Raw genomic sequence first — 17,717 nt, forward strand, 5'->3', positions numbered from 1 at the left:
GGAGGGTGTCTTCTAGACTGGATGGAGGCAAGATCATAGAAAGTGGTTGTTCGTTTTGCTGGCAGGGATGTTCTTTTACATTTGTAGTGTTTAGTTTGGTAGTTTGTGTAACGTGTTGACTCAGAGAATTTAGATTTTTAATCTAACTTGTGATGTGTTTTGTCTATTTAAGTGATCCAGACTGCTTTGGATATTTCAACAAAAATATTTGAGGAATTGTAGCTTAAATTTTAGCAACTGAGTTTCCATTACTTGTAATTGAAGTCCATTATAGTAGGAACTTGGCTTCATCCCCATTCATCCCTCCTAACAGCAAGATACAGGTTTAAACTAGACGTAGTCTTAATAGAAAAAATATAAACACGTTGACATTGAAAAATTTGGAATTTTTCGATTCACCATAAATGCAAAGTTATTTCAATCTTCATTCTTCTGGTTATCTAATAATGATAATGAATACGAATAGTACAGTAAATTGTGTTCCCTTTCAGATTTCTGAGGATGCTTGAAATATTGGGTGTCAGTCCCTGTTCCTCCCGCCCCCCCGAGAAGTAAATACAGTATCTGTGCAAACAAGGTTATTTTTTGTTATTTCTAGTTTTCCTCAGCATATAGACACCCGTGTTCATTTTATCTAATGCAGGAAGCATTAAAAGAAAACAACAAAAGAAGAGAAATGGAGGAGAAAACAAAGAGAGCCAAACTGGCAAAAGAAAAGGCTGAACGAGAGAAACTGGAGCGACAGAAGAAGAAGCAGCAGTTGATTGATATGAACAAAGGTAAGGCATCATTTTTAGTGGAGAGATTTGTTAAAAAGAAAGTAAGGAGTAACAAACTGAAGGCTATGGCTGATCAATATGAAAAATACTTGCTGTCTGTTTTGAAAGCTGAAAAAAAGGTTAATTTTTCAGTGAAAATTCTGTTTTGTTTTAGCCTACTTGATCGTGTAATTCCGTATCTGCCACTTAATATGTTTAATGTTCCTTTCAAGTTGTTTTGTTGTGAATTATTGGCTTGTTTTCATTTGTAACAGTTAATTGATTTTTTTTTTTCATATGGATTTGCTTCCAAGAAGAAGTATCTTACTTGCTTTGTTGTTAATTTCATTCTGTAAACATCTCTATAATCAAGGTAGTGTGGCAATTAACGTCTTTCTTTTGGGGCTTGGAGGATCCATGTTATAATGGATGTTCTCCCAACAGTCCTATTAGGAGCTAGAAAATCTGGTTGAGCTTGGAGCTGAAGTAGAGAGTGACATTTCAGTATGATAAAAAGCAATGTGTTGAATTCGTCAGCTGTGAGAATATTGTATTTTGCATGAGGCCACCCTAAGAGAGGAACGTAAGAAAGCAGGAGGAATTGCATGGTCCTGATATTGATATTGTGCAGATTTCTAGAAGGCTGTAAAATACAGACTTTTTTCTTTACCTCTCTAACTTCAGAAGGCAAGTAGAGTAAAACTGTACATTGGATAGTGCAAGAGATTTTTTTGAGCCTGCAGTTTTTTTCACTTTCCATGAGTGTTTGTTAATCTGCTGGTCTGACCCAGCTGTGAAACGCTTGTCCTTTTTATCCACTGAACAGTCTAACAGGTGCATACTCCTGGAAGAATGCTGTTTGGTTTTTTGTTATGATGAATGTTATGGAAGATGTGATGATGTATTAACTTTATGTAAGGATGATGTTGCAATAAACCATACAATTATTACAAACTAATATAGTGCAATGCTGAAGATTGATCGAATGGAGGTAAATTTAGAAATAACACTGCCTTTCAAAGGCATATACATATACTTATACATAGTATCTGTAAAGTCAGTTTATACAAGGATGAAAAATACTAGACCAGGCAAAGAGACCCACTCCAACATTTAATAGGATGACTGCGGAAGTGAACACAGAGCCATGAAAAGACAAGGTACTGGTCAGAATTTTCATCAGTGATAATGTAGTAGTGCAATAATATTGTCACGTAATACTGATGATAACGTTTGCTGTCGCGTGTATTTAGAATGTTAGTATTTCTGGCATATGAGTAAATTTTCCATCGCCAGTGACAATCTATGACTTGTGCATGGATAGCCAGCCCTCAAGGAATGTTAGCCAGCCACCTTTCCCTTCCTGTTTGGCAACCACGTTTCTCTAGAACCTGCAGTTACACTTATATCAATATATCTTACAAATACATCATCTATTTAAGCACTGCTTTGTCAGACTGAATCATATTTACAATGATTTCAGCAGGTAGTGCAGTTTTATCTTCATTGATATATGTATACAAGAGTCACAACTTTGTGCTTTTTTCTGCTCAGTAATTTCAGTTTAATTTTGATAAAAATCAGCAACCCGTATGTAAATCTTGAAAAAAAAGAAGCAGACAAAGGGAGAACAAGTTTTATTTACAAATGAAAAATCTTTCTTCTGTTATCACTTTATATGTACTAATAATTATATTTTAAGAAAACGTAAATTAGGGTTGCTGTTGTATTTGCTGATTGTGATAAATTGTTTTTCACAATAGTTCATTCTTTGCATTCCGAGTTTCAAAAATGAATTTATATTGATGTACTGTAATTTGAATGCCATGATAGGAAACAAATTGTTTATGGGAGAATCTTTTAAAAATTCTCATGTGTTTGTGTACATCACTTTGCCCCAAAGCCTCAGAGTTTCGCCGTTTGTTTGATTGTTTTCTGTTGTTTTTAAAGTTACTTCCCAAGGGCTGGTTTGGAGGGTTTCTGCAGTGGTACCACGAATCCTGTTATTTTTTGCCTTGCTTGAAGTGGCAGTGACACTGCATGGAATATACTGTAGCAGAAGTTTTAGTGAACAACTCTGTTGCTTTGTATAGATGACAAACTTAAATTCCTTATCATATAAAGATTCTTCTAATAATTTCAGTTTAACTCTGAACAAAATATAAAATTTAAATGCAGGTGATGCATAAATATATTTTCAGTATTTTGTGACATTAAGCTCATAGAGTTACCTGATGTGACTTTTCTAATGCATTCTTTCAGTATTTGACTAATCTTTCTTTGATATCGATCACCTGACAAAAAAAAAGTCCTTTGTAGTATGGACAGGCACTTTCCTATGAGTGAGGTAAGAAGAACCTAAATTATCCCATCATCACCCTCCCCTCTACCAGTGTGCTTGAAGACATACTGAGTTTAGTTTACCCGTTAAAACAATGTAAGCTAACATGTTTTCTCAGCTGTTGAAAACTGAGAAGCCCACTTAGATACTATTGTCAGTGAATTGGTCTGTGTTTAAAGTTTGTAACTAACAGATCAAAGTCACACCTTCTTAAATTGCTTCACCTCAGTCAGTGAGAGCGTAACTGTCTACATCCGTTAAATTTTTAAGCAGGTGAAGAGTAGACCATGCTTAGCAGTAACGTAGATGCCTCAGTATACTGATAGCATTTTGCTTTTCATCGTGAAAGGCTTTCATATCAACAGATACAACTAAAGTTTAGGTTTGCGTTATATTTCTTTTTTACTAAAACTGCAAATATGTGAATAACTGTACATGGCCAAACGCACTGAAACTGCCATTTAAATGACTAAAGTTTCTAACCAGTGACACAAAGTTAGTTTAATACTTCTAAAATCATTTTTCCAACTTTTAAATATATTGAAATATCCATTTCACATATTACAACCTCTGTGGCAGGAGGTGAGGGGATAGTTCCATCCCCAGTGGATTCCATGATGTCAATATTCAATTAACTTTTTTTTCCAAGTAACTGTTTTTTTCTTGATACATCTACTTCTGTATGCTCACTGCTGCTTATATAAATAGTTTGCAAATTTGTCTAAGTGAATGTGACACAGAAGACTTAGAGGAAGGAGGCAGATGTCCTCTCAAGCTGTCATTTTGACAAGGTGATTTTCACCCAAAGGGTATTTTAACCTAACTCTCTTTCAGTTATTTCTCTAGCTATATCTTCAAGAATTAAATTTTAACTCATTGCTACAGCCTTTCAGGTCAGAGCAATAGGGTTCCTTCATTTCCCAGCCTTTTATTGTGTAGTTCTATAATAAGTATTTTTTTTGCTGTTAGCTGGATAGATAGATACAACTTTCTTTGTGGCCACTGGAGAATCCATATTAAAATTAATTAAATATTACAATTATTTTCTGTTTCTTGGTGTAACTGAGAGAGCAGAACTGCAGTGTGGCCAGAATTAAGAACTCTCCTGTATAATTTCCGATTATAAATTAACCTTAGAGTAGCCATATTTTAAAAATCAGGTTGCTCAGTTTGGTGTTTTGTGCTTTGTAGAGTGCCTGGTGTAATTGAGATGCCATGTAAATACTGTATGTAAAGTGATATAAATCCTGCTAAACATTCCAAAATGTGTAAAGATGAGTGTAAAAACACAGACAAGCTCTCAATTCCATGTAAACTTTGAAATGATTTGCACTGGGCAGCATTGTACAAACTTAAGTAATTCTAAAGTTTAAAACATGTTCACATTGCAAAATACAAGCTTTTTTGTGCAGAACTGAAGGTGGGCTGATACAGCCTCCCCACTTGTAGCTGTACGGCTTGGGAATATTTGGTCTTTTTCGGTGTTCTTTTCACGCTGCTATTATTTATGCATCTGTTATGTTTCCTGGATTAGAAAGATACTTCTGTTTGCCTGTTTTCCTGGTGAAGTATGGAGAAGTATGAAGAAAAGACTGAAGTGACTTACCCACACACCTAGAGATCCCAAATTTCACATTCTAAATCATGAACCATTCTTTCTCCTTACAGGAGAGGAATTCTGTAGGAAATGGGCTTAACAGTCCCTTATCTTCTTTAGCATTCACAAGCTCTGTGGAGAAAGAACGTTCTTTATAGCTGTTTTTGAGCAGTGTTTCCTGTTTTTGAGGGCTGTAGAAGACTGGGGGGTGATACATTTATATATAGTCTTTCATGACTTCCTCTCATGAGTCTGATTTAACAGCTGCAAAATTCTTGCAGCATTGCTTCCATGTGCATATCTGAACAAGAGAGAGAGAAAGAGAACTGAAGACAGCTTTCTAGGAGCTGAAAATTATATAACAGCAATTCTGATGCAAATGTTATTTAATCAGAAACAGTTTTGCTCTTCATTATATCTGATTACTATGGCAATTAAAATCACCTTTTAACTACCAGTGTTAGGATAAAAGATAGAATGAGCTTCCTCAGTCCCAATTAGTATTGAATTAATTGTTTTGAAGACATATTAACGTTCTCCCCTAATGCAGATGATGGAAATGAAGTTCTGTGCTAGTGGTTGATGGATATTCCTACTTTTCCTTTTCAAGTACTCATGTATAAGAAATCATGTGCTATTTATTCAAACTGGTATGTACTAGTATGAGCAATAATTCTGTTGTGTTTCCTTGAACTGTTGTTTTGCACTGACTGTTGCAGGATGTGGTTCGAGAAGGTTACTTTTCCTGCAGCTTTGTAATGATTCTGTGCTTTCCTGATTGTTATGTCTTCCTTCTATGTCCTTTAGTGTAAACAGAAATCCATACTAAGTTTATTACGTGATACACATTATTTTGTAAATGTCTTAGCCTTAATCCTTTGAATTTATATATTGTCCAGTGATTGCATGGAGTACCTGGAGTGATAAAACTTGGGGCTTATTTACATTCCACAGATTATTAGTTTATGGTGCTGGATGCCAATGAGGCAAGTGTTACAATTCCTATGGGAAGTCATTATCTTTCATATTGATGTTGATGGTCTGTTTGAATACGCTGCACTCTTCCTGAAATATATTATTCACAGAAAAAAATTAGGTGGAGATTTACATTATACTTAAATGTGAGCATCTATAGAACTAAGATGAGGTTTGATTTTTCTTCTTCAAAGCAATTATGCATGAGTTGCTCAAAATTTTTTAAGATCTGTTTATGCAGGAGTTTTAAGTCATCTTGAGAATGAGTTGGGGATGGCAAAATTACTGTAAATGTTAATAATATGGGTTAAAAAAAGCTCAAGAGAAATGCAAATAGTTGTGAGCATGGACAGGAAGTTAGAAAGAAATTACAACTTAAAATTTAATCTTCCCTTTTAAATTTTTGCAATGGAAAAATTTCTGTTTATGAATATGGCATATGGTGCCTTCCAAGTAAACTGATTTAATGAGGTAATTTGTCAGGGGAAGAAAAATAATTATTAGACTCTGAAATCTGAGATTGGGATAATTACAGGTTAAGAAAGGCAGAAGAATTGGCTTCTTTTCTCTTAAAAGTAGGTTTCTTGGGGACTATTTACTGAACAGTAACAAATGTTAACTTTGAATAGTTGTCTATGCAAATTCAACTTTTCCTTGGAGAAAGTGTTCTTATTTCAAAAAGTAGGTATTGCTGTTAATTTTGAAAATACCAGTAACATTTTTTTATCTCAAAAGTAATTGTTACTTAACATTATATTTGTATATTTTGTAGAACTTGCAGTGTTAAAAAACGTTTCTGAAATAATTAAATTGGGTGGTCAACTAACTTCTTCTTTAGTAAAAAGTTTGTTCAGGAATCAGATAGCAAGGAGGAGGATTGCACGTAAACTACTGTGAAATGGAAATTTATTTGACTGTAGTGGCGGGACAAGTTCAGTGACTAAATTCTGTCTTAGTAGAATCGTTATGTTTTTCTGTGGCTGTAGTATCTCATTTCTAATAGAAGTGTGAAGATACTGTCTTCACAAGAGTAGTTTCCGAAATTATGTAGGAAAGAATATCATGTTGATGAGCCTCTTTCTACTGTATGCTTAAACATCACCCTCCCCACCACAATACCGCGCCCCAATTGTTTAACGCTAGTTTACATAAGGTTTATCATAGAATGGTTTGGGTTGGAAGGGACCTTAAAGACCATCCAGTGCCATCCCCTGCCCTGGGCAGGGACACCTCCCACCAGACCAGGTTGCTCCAAGCCCCGTCCAGCCTGGCCTTGAACACCTCCATGGATGGAGCATCTACAGTGTCTCTGGGCAGCCTGTGCCAGTGTCTCACCACCCTCAGAGCAAAGAGTTTCTTCCTCATATCTGCTCTAAATCTCCCCTCTTTCAGTTTAAAGACATTACCCCTCGTCCTATCACGACACAGCCTGATAAAGAGTCCCTCCCCATCTCTCCTGTAGGCCCCCTTTAGGCACTGGAAGAGGCTGTAAGGTCTACCCTGGAGCCTTCTCTTCTCCAGGCTGAACACCCCCAACTCTCTCAGCCTGTCCTCTGAGAGGCTCCAGCCCTTGTAGCGTCTTCACGGCCTCCTCTGTTCATGTCCTTTTTATGTTGGGGGCCCCCGAGCTGGATGCTCTGAGTTAAAACCATGAATTAAATAATGATAGTTTGCCAATATATATCATAATAGATCTTAACTAATAATTTTCCATCTGAAGTGTTGAGTAATGAAATGTTACAACACTTCCACAAATGTTAGCGTAGTTTTGTACTCCAGTACAATCATTGTACTTAAAGGTAATTTAAAAGGCTGATGATAAGGCAATGTATACTTAAAAGGAAAAGTTCTGTAAGGCACCAAAGAACATCTATTTTAATGGTAAAAGCCTATTTCTTCTCAAATGTAGAGATCTAATTAAATTAACTTGAACTTTGTCATCGATTTCAGTGGTTCTTTGTTAGTTGTATAATCAGATTTTCAACTTGAAATTGCTGGCATTGGTGACTTGTGCAATCCACTGGTAGAAGATTTTAAAAATTCTAAACATATTGCATTTCATCTTTTACACGTCCAGCAGGAACAAAGGCTCTGCTTCTGGATTTGTATGAAAGTAGAAAGTAGAAATACGCTTGGTTTTTTTTTATGCTTGCCAGATGGGCAATAATTGTAAAAGTGCAACTTTGCAGGTCTGGAAATTTAGATTTTAAACATAGAGGGACATCATTTGGTGTCATATTCTGTAAGGTGAGAGCTGTAATGTACTAACATTTGTCTTGAGACTATAGAACGTTCAACTTTACCACATAAAAGATGATTTTCAGAAAGCTATCAAAAGCTAAAACCAAAATATCTCTTTAGACAATGAAGTAATGAGAAACTATCAACTAGAAACTTTGCAGAAAAATCAAAGAACTGATAGCTGGTTTGTACCAGTGTAACAAAACAGGTAACTGTATTAATGAGGAAATTTATATTCAAGGTTGGGCTGTATACTATAAATGAGTTCTGAAACCGTGTGTGTTTTCTACTATCTTCTCTATTTTTGTGACAATATACTCTGTAATACTTCTTGTTTTAAGTGAAGTTTTCTGTGATTGCAGTAGGACTTGGCTAGTTAGTAGATTCCAGGTAAATCCTGTGACATGTCAGGGTCAACAGTACATTTCCTGCTGGAAACAGCTTGGGCTACACATTCTAAATTCTCTTAAGTTTTGATGTCTGTGTTATATTCAGATTCCATATTTGTCCAGTCCACCTGAAATTGCTTAATCATTATGGAAAACAACGTAGGTTTCAGAGCCGCTTCGAAATCTATGTAGAAAGGATTCAAAAACATGAATAAGTTAGACCTTGACATTCGCCGTGGCATTTTTCTGTGTACACATTCTTAGCAGGAAGGATTTTTTTTTTTCTCATACTGGGTATATTTGGAGGTATCAGGCTAAGAAATGAAGTTTGGCAGTTTAGTCTGAACTAATAGCTTCCCTTTTTTTGAGTTAATTTTTGTGATAAAAGTGAACATACACTGATAGGGCTGTCAGGAGCTGACCAAGAATTCTGTAAGGTATTAGATGAAAGATAATTGATTCTCTATCATATGGACATGTGGTTTGTTTTGCTCTAAAATAAAATGTATTTTTTAAAAGGTTTCTTTCTTGCAAACTGTAATAAGAACAGCTCAGCTACAGAAGTTTTCTTCTAAAAGGCAGAAAGGCTCATAGAAACCAATTACTGTCTGATAAATATTATGTGTCACAGAGAGGTTTCTTTGTTACGTATTTGACTTCATAATTGTCATCCCAAAATGAGTTTAGGACCAACATTGGTCATTTCTGGTTTTGGCACTGAAATCTCACATTTGTTACAACTGGCTAAACTTGTTTTAGGACGTGGAGTAATTTAAATACAAATAGAATGAGGTCACTACAAGATTAAAGAATAATAGTAAAACCCCAAAATAAATCTGAAAGAACAAGAAATTATCATTCCCCAAAATGAGTTCCTAAGACTGGTTTCTTCCCTAAAATATTCTGGCAGTTGTGCAACTTTGAGCCATTTTTAAAAGAAAATTATTTTCTAATGCTGAAAGCTTTGATGTCTGATCTATCTGCTAATCATATACATTAAAATTTGCTTAGCACTGTGACTGAAATGTAGCCTTCAAACAGTAGTAGGACTTGATTACAGATGGATTACATCGTTTATTGTATGGTCGTTTTTCTTTCATTTTTTTGAGCTACACAATCTTCCAACATAGAGGCAATGTCTTCCCATTTGTTACTAAGTAATCCATATTAAAGCCTTTTTTTTTTAAGTTTAGTGAAAATCATCCTTGCAAGGGGCATAAGTCCATTCAGAATGAGGCCCCAGGGGAATGCTGATACATTTCAATTAAATACAGTCCTACTGAAGTAGACCTTACCCATGGTGACATTTTCTGAAAAAAAAAAAGTGTGCATATTTCAAAAATTGTTGTCAGTAACCTGCCAGTACAACAAAGCACGTTTTTTTTCTCATTCTATTAACTTTATGTCAGCCTGAGATCGGGTTATCATAAACAATAAGCCTAATTGGTATGTAAGCAAGGATTTGCCTTGTTTCATAAACTGACATGAGGTATAGGTTCACTTATCAGTCATACTGTCCTAACTTGTTCTCCTTTAATTAAAAAGTAAATAACAGTCATGAGATTGTATTCTAGTGCAAAATGCCGAGGAAGACTGCTTCCTGAAGATATTTATTATGCATGCAAAATAAATTTAGCAAATTAATAATATGCAAATATATGAGAAGAACACAAAAACACACTTTCCAAAAGACACTGAAAACTGACTTTTAAAAGTGAATATATTGCAATTAAAAATTCTGGTACTGATTTTGAATAAAAAGTCTTCTTTAAAAGTGTATACAGGACACACATTAGACTTACGAAAAGTACTTAAAGGTTCAAAGCAAAACAGGGTAGTGCAAGATGTGAACAGAAGTATAATTTCGAAACCGTTTGGAGAAGCAGGTGGGTAGACTGCATGTGTTGCCTAATGTGCCATTTGACTGGACTCTTTCAGTAAGGGCCTAAATTTAGGAAAAAATTCCTGGAAAATTCCTATAAACTTTTTATTAGCTTAAATTAGTTTACAGTTGGTATATTTGTAATAATAGGAGTACAGGATTTTTTGCAAAGTACGCGAGAGTATTGCCTTTACTGGCAAATGAAAGTGCACCAGTATTGGGTATTCCTATAGTAATCTTCACCTAGTTGGTGCAGGCAAATAAAAGGGAAGGCAGCAAAATGCTTCAGAAACAAGAGCCTGTTCCCGGGGGCTCTCGGAGCCTTAGTGTGAATCTGAACTGAAGAAACCAAAGAGATAGGAGGTGGATCGTGTTTTAGATGCATGGCTGAACTCTGTTGTAGCTTCGAGCGAAGTGCAGTTTCTGTAGTCTCTTCTCCAAAGTTATTCAAATAATTTAAAAAGCCTAAACTATTTTTTTGCTTCATTTTTACCAACGGTAGTGCTACACTAGTTCTTAGATTTCATTTAAGAATAGTAGTAGTTATTGGGGGATTTTATGTTCTAATCAAAATAGCCTCCTTTCTAGTGCAAACTGAAAAAACAGTCATCGTGAAGGTCCTGAAAAAATCTGCCAGAAGATAGATTATGATCTATCAAAAAGGAAGATTCCTGCCTTTTGTTAGGTGATAATATGCTGAAGGCAGAGGTAAAACTTTGTGTAGTAGAGGCCACAAAAAGAAACTGAAATTGGCCTCACCAAGTTTCTAGTTCTTCCAATCTAAATCAGAAAGTTATGTTTGAGTCCCTTGTCTAGTATGTACAAACATTTTGAGCCAGGAAAAACAGGATTGTTTAATTAGTGCATGGAAATATAGCTGACACTAGGAGGCAATATTTAGCTAAAACCTCTTACCTCTTCCAGATTTACTTTAAGACCTCACTTAAATCTATTCTTTCTTTTTGTTCTGTAATGGGGGTGGGGTACTGAAGTTAAAATCTTTAAATACTTTTACTCAAAAAAAAAAATAAATTGATGAGAAAAGGAAATGAGCTTGGCTTCAGGGAAGTTGATACTTGTCTTCTTGAAGAAAGTAAGGACCTATTTTTAGAACAATTCAGTGTGATTGTTTAGAGGAGAGAAACAAAAAACTCTCATAAAGTTGAAAATGTCAGAGCCGGTCACTACCACAGAAGCAAGTTCAAGAATGCCTGCCGAATCGGAGGCAACCCAAGAAGTTAAATATTCCCATCTTTATGTAAAGTCTATGAAAAAGCTCTGATTTTACATACATTTGTCATTCAAGGTTCAAGTTAGGCACTAAACAGAGCACTGTCACAATTTTTCTAGTGTGATCTTTCAGCGTTCCTCTTTTGATTGCAAGAATGACTTTAAAAGCCTCATAGGCTACAACAAACTAAACACATTTCAGTTTCCGATATGAAATATTAGCGGCAGTTATTTAAAAAAAAAAAAACACCACCACCAAAAGACAGTAAGACTTATTGTCCTGGCTGAGCTGTAGCTTTTATTGCTACTCAGGCTAGCAAAAGAATGATACTTTACCTATGTGTCTTTTGTCGATTTCAGTTTTCATTTTAATGTTATGAGTTATAAATAGAAAAGAACGTTATTTTGCATTTAATATCAGGAGGTATGGGTGTTGGTGTCTCTTTTTGATGTTTAGATGAGATTTGTCAGGAAGTGATAAAGGAATGTAGCATCGACAGAGGATGCTAAATCTAACTTAAGGGTTGTATTTCATAAGGTGCTAGCAGTGATAGCAAAGAAATATTTTATCTTCATCTCTGTGTTGAAATGGTTCCTCTGTTTCAGAGGAACTCTGTTGAAAAAGAGAAAATGGCTACAGAAGCAAGTGAAGAATTGCATTTGCTCTGTGAAAAATAAGATAAACATTCTTCATCATTCTCAAGTGTTTGTTTTCTACCTTTATAAAATAGTCCTCGTGGTTAATTTAGCAATGTACAGATTATACTAAAATAAATTACCTACCTATACTGAGAAATCTTTGTTCTACGTCTTTGTCAGATACAGGCATAATACACTATAAGAGCAAGCTGTTTGAAATAATTGTTTTTAAAAGGGAAGATACTTTAATCCCTCTGCTGTTTTCCAGGGGTAGGTTAAGTGTCAGCTCTGCACAGTTATTTGTGTTGGGTAAAAGACCTGATGTGCTTGATGAGCTTTTTCTCTGGACTCTTTTAACTGCTTGAACTGTTTTTGTGCAAATTCTCATACAGTAGATAAAAGCAACATAAGGCATACAGACCAGCAAAGCATCTTGATTATTTTCTTTTTTAAACATTTACTTTCTTAAGTACTTGTCAAAGAAAGATTTCCATGTAAGGAGAGTGACACTTAAAAACCATAAAAGTAGATACAAAGCAGAAGGTAGACTCGGTCAGTGATGTCTAAAAGCACGCCTGATCCTTTTAGTCCTGCATGTATTGATTATTGTTTTTTTAAATCTTGATTTTATGTTTTACAAAGGGAGGCTTAAGGATTGTGTAATACTATTGCAGTCTTTCCTACAGTAGTATTGCACATGCAAAGGCACATTTACATTGATTTTTATCTTTTTAGAAAATATTTTTTCCTGCCTTGTTTCTAAATATTTACAATTCTAAAGTTAATATTGTCTTTCCATCTTCAAGTACCACTTACTGATGGATAAAATATAGAGAATGGCTTGAGTTTGGGACAGGTTATCTATCTTTGCAAAGCTGAAATTTAAAAATAATATTCTGGAAATAGATTATATGCTTTGTTTCTGTACAATATTTACTTCTTTGGGAAGTACTTTAGTATTAAACTGCTAATTGATTGTAAAGTTTTGAATTCACATGAATAAAAATTAGGACAGGCTAGTCATACCTGATCGCGTGCTTTCCTGATGTATTTTTGTCTTGATAAATATTCTAAACAACCAGTTATTATTTGGAAGGACAGTTTTCCTCATAAATATAGAAGCCATATCTGCACTAGAAGTCATTTGAAAATAAAGGCACTTGCTCAAAAGTAAAGGCTTTGTTCATGACTAGAGATAGACAGGAGTTGTTCTTCACACTGTAACTTAAGCAGCAGCCTAAATGCCAATAACTGGTTTCTTGCAGTGTCATTCCCCATTTTGTCACGTCCCCTTTTTAAAGATACACCATCAATAATAGTGTTCTTTATTCCCACAGTTTTGTTTGTGAACACATTCTAAAACATAATTTTTGATTGCGAAGATACTTCCACTAACTCTGCCTAAATGTTTTCCTGTTTGCTGCTGTACCAGAACAGCCCGCTGTTGGGGAAATTATCTGTTGGGATAAGTTTTCTCTCTTTGGACTTCACGGATTCTAAGCACAGGAGGAGATTGTCATACCTCTTTTCAGTGGCTGCTTTATATAGTCATAGAAATTGTGCTGCCTTAGGCATTTCTTCTTAGAATCCACCCCAGTAGTTAGTGTAAAGGCTTTTCCAGTTGTGATTTGTCTTCTATGGATGCCATAATCAAGCTTGTATACCACTACTACTGGAAATGGAGTATGCTGACTTTTTAACACACTGATCAAGATTGGTAATTCATCGTTGTTTCTTTGGTCACTTCTTTATATTGGAGCTCTTGGTCATTCCCTACTGAGGAGCTTGCACCTGAAGTTATACACACTCATCTGTTTCTATTATTTTCATTTATTTTATTATTCCAAATCTTAGGCTTGTTTTGATCTTCCAAAATGGTAGTATTTCTTATTTGTATGTGATCTGTTGTTAAGGCAAATCCACTAATTAGGTTTTCAGAAAAATTCAGCTAGTAAGCTCTCAAATGTTAAAGTTTCCTATCTATAAACAACTTTTTGTTATTACTAAGCCAGATATTTTAGTAAAGACCATCTTTTGCACCTTCCACTGATTAATTAAGCAGACATTATATTAAATGCTGAAGACCGGATAAATGAGAGAGAACTTTTCTAGCCAAATGAAGTGCAGTATATTGCATTAACAGAAACCATAAACCATAGATTTAGTCTAATATCTTTGGCAGAATCCTAATCTCATAGTCTTGTGTTCTGTTGTCTTCAAAATTGGTTTGAAAGGTCTTTCATGCTGCCAGGTGAAAACTACCATACTTTTTTTCTTTTTCCCCACTAATGTTTTGTTTTTTCTTGTAAGCAAATGCTACCTTTGCTATTCTCAAACAATAATCATAATAATAGGAGGTATTTGGCCATTTCAAACGTTACGTTAATTTCAGAGTTTTGCAGTTTCCTTCCACATGAGTGGAGAGAATGTTATATTAGCTGATTTGGCATTAGTCATCCATGGTCATTTATCTATCTTGTCTTTGTTCCAAGGAGTAGCACTATTTTTGTGCATTAACTTTGAAAAGTTGACTCAGTTTGACTGGGCTGGGATTATTATACATCTCTAGCAATAGTCACTGTTCTGTTTGTAATACTGTCTTTCACCCTTCACTCTACCCCTGTGTACAATGGAAGATATTTAAAAGGGAAATAAGCATTACGTATTTCATTTCCACTGACAATTTCTGTTGGAAATAAATTTATCAGTTTAGAAACTTCTGTTAGTTTTTGTCTTTGTTTCTGATTTATGTCTACAAGTTGCTATAGGTAGTACATAAAAAAAGGGGGGGGGGCAAATCCTCTCTCTCAAGGAGAGAGCTAGTAGTATGTGAAGTAACTCAGCAAGAACTATGGGGAAAGTCTGAAATTTATGCTGAATTTTATTTAGGGATGTTAATGAAGGCGAACTGAAAATGCAGTTCTCTGTCCAGTTCCCACTTAATCACCTGACGACTTTGATTAAGGTGCAGAGCTGAGATCAGACGTAGCATAAATTTTACTTTGAGGAGTTAAAAATCTCATCACTGTGTTCTACAGCTTCCTTAATTTATGTGTCTTTATATTGTATATTTTGATATTCCAAAAATAGTGTTTTTTAGCACTTGCATTAATTAGTAGGTAGAATAGCACACTCAGCAAAAAAGAAGTGGAAGGCTTCATAAACATGTATGAAGTATTGAAGGAATTTTATCTTTTTTGAATAAACTCTGCCAACTCTTATTTTTTAATGAAGATTCAATGCATTTTTTTTCCTACACATAAAATATTCTAACATATTAACTAATTCTATGTATTACAGTTGCATTCATTAAACATTTCAGACTAACTTGGTGTGTATTAGTTTGGACAAAGTGTATTCACAGACCTTTGATTTAGAATATAAATTCAATACAGAGACAACAATAAAGAAGCACGTGTAGGGTAAGGAAAATAATTATGGTGTATGCTTTAGACAAGATTCTGGCCTTCTGTATTTGAGTGTGAATCAAAAGAAGTTAATTTACTTATTTATTTTGCAGGAGCTTAGTTTTTTAAGGGTTTTAGATGGAATGTAATTAAAACTGGTATTTCAGAGTCTTCTGCTGGTTGCTATTCTTGCTCTGCTCCCTTTCATCTTACACTGGAGAAAACTTTGTGTGTGTTGTATATTATACATAATGGTTTAAATTGCATTGATGTATAATTTAACTGTGTCAAGTACTTACACTGATAATCACATAGAAATTTGAACCATGTACTGTTTTAGGAGTGGTCTTACATCAGGTCTGGATTTAGTCTAATAAATCTAAATGTAATAGAGAACCAGGGCAGAATACCTTTTGCATTAAGAAGCTGCTTTTAAACTTGAACATTTGAGAGCTTGAATGTACATTTAACCTCCTACACTTTGTGTGAGTCAAAGTGTTTTACTGTAATGTAAATCTTTTGCATAAAGTAATTATCTTCCCACTCTGATGGGGAAATTTATATTAACTTGAAGTCTGAGAGATGTGAATAAAATGTCCACCTACCTGCTGAGTCTAGTCTATATCTTAGTTTTGGATTGTAACACAGACATGTGAACAGAAAAAGAGGCATTTGTCAATAGTTTTGTAACATTGCAGTTCTTTGACCTCTATTTCTTTTGCTGTTGAATGCTGCTATCAACTGTTATTAACAGAGTGAAGTGCAAAGAAGTTAAAGACTTAGATACATAAAAAGGAAATAATCTTTCTACCCAGATTTCCATAATGCACCATAAAGTCCAGCAATTTAAAGGCTACAGGTTAGCTTGGATATGAAAAAAGCAAGAGAAAGATTTAACAGAAGTAGAATTTAGCGTTTAAGAAATGTTATGCCACCTACTTTCACTGCATGATTCTCTCATCTTTCTTCTTACTTTAAGATAATCCATGGTGTACTGTTACATGCTGTGGTGTATGTATCCTTGCATGTCGTATAGATAAATTATTTTTTTTCCCAAGGATTTAATGCATCATGAGAATGGGAGGCAACATATAAATACTTGCAGTATCTCAAAAATTTAATTTTGTGCCATTGAGTTTCATCAGATTTTCCATGTATGTTGATTAAATAAAAAAGAGATGACCTGTTTCTACTTCAGGAATTAAACAGCGAAACAGCAGTCATTCACCAGCAGCTATCTATCTGCATGCTGAAGATGTCATCAATAATGCACAAGATAACATCTCTACGTTGAAAGAACAGTAGGACTGGCATCAATTTTGCTTAATAGAGCATCATACACAAACTAGACAGTGATACCTGAAGCACTGACAGCATCCATTACATTAAAATGTATACAACTCTTATTTGGAAGCATTATGTAAACTTGACAACACTTTTACTTTTTTCTTCCTAAAGTCTGATTTCAGTTGCACTGAGATTAATATTATTTTCTCCCATTCTCAGAGGGTGATGAGACAGGAGTGATGGATAGTCTGCTTGAGGCTTTGCAGTCAGGAGCAGCATTCAGAGATCGCAGGAAACGAACACCACGAGGACAAGGTAAGATGCTTTCTAAAAACTTCTAGTTGTGAACTGAGTGGGCAAAAGTTGTTTTGTAAAAGATTTACCAACAGTTTTCACTGAAAACCATTGAGCTACTGTTGGTCATTGAGCTACTGTGAAAACTCAGCATGCTCTTCGTGGTCATGGATTTTTAACTTGATAGCCCCATCTTCAGGTAACTATGGGCTCTAAGATACAGCAAGTGTTCCTAGTGTGTTTGAAATGGCATTTAAAACGTTGCTGCACAAAGTAGGTTTGTCTTAATCTTTAAAACCATAGGTATAATTAATTTATTGTAGGTGTCGCTGTGAAAAAAATTAGCTTCTTACCCCACTAAGAGTTTGGGCGTAGTCTAATAGTCTTTTTCCAGCACTGGTGTTAGATATGTTCCGGTTTGGTTGGAAGCTATAGTATATGTAGTCATAAAAGTCAAATTACAATAAAGTAGTTTTACTTTCTTGAGAGAGATTATTGTATTGCACTGGATTTAGTCTTGTTCACTGATTTAGTCTGAACAATCATTGCTTCCTGCAAATTTGGTTTTGAGAAAATTTCAGAGAAGCCTAAGCAACTGCAGTGCTTTCTCTATTCACTTCTCTGCTTATGATATGCCAGTTGCGTACAGTTTGTGAACTGCATTCAGTTTTCATCAC

General features: G+C 34.9%; 1 protein-coding gene across 5 annotated transcripts in view; it reads left to right on the top strand.

Annotated features, from left to right (window-relative positions):
• Positions 1-17,717, top strand: part of DIAPH2 (diaphanous related formin 2) — a 225,110-nt gene that overhangs the window by 147,975 nt on the left and 59,418 nt on the right. For all 5 annotated transcript variants that reach the window (XM_074601955.1, XM_074601956.1, XM_074601953.1 and 2 more), the window contains 2 exons: positions 644-779; positions 16,966-17,061. In XM_074601955.1, coding sequence (XP_074458056.1) covers positions 644-779; positions 16,966-17,061 — 232 coding nt within the window. The remainder of the gene's footprint in view (positions 1-643; positions 780-16,965; positions 17,062-17,717) is intronic.

The sequence above is a fragment of the Larus michahellis genome, chromosome 9 (genome assembly GCF_964199755.1).
Source record: "Larus michahellis chromosome 9, bLarMic1.1, whole genome shotgun sequence".
Lineage (NCBI taxonomy): Eukaryota > Metazoa > Chordata > Aves > Charadriiformes > Laridae > Larus > Larus michahellis.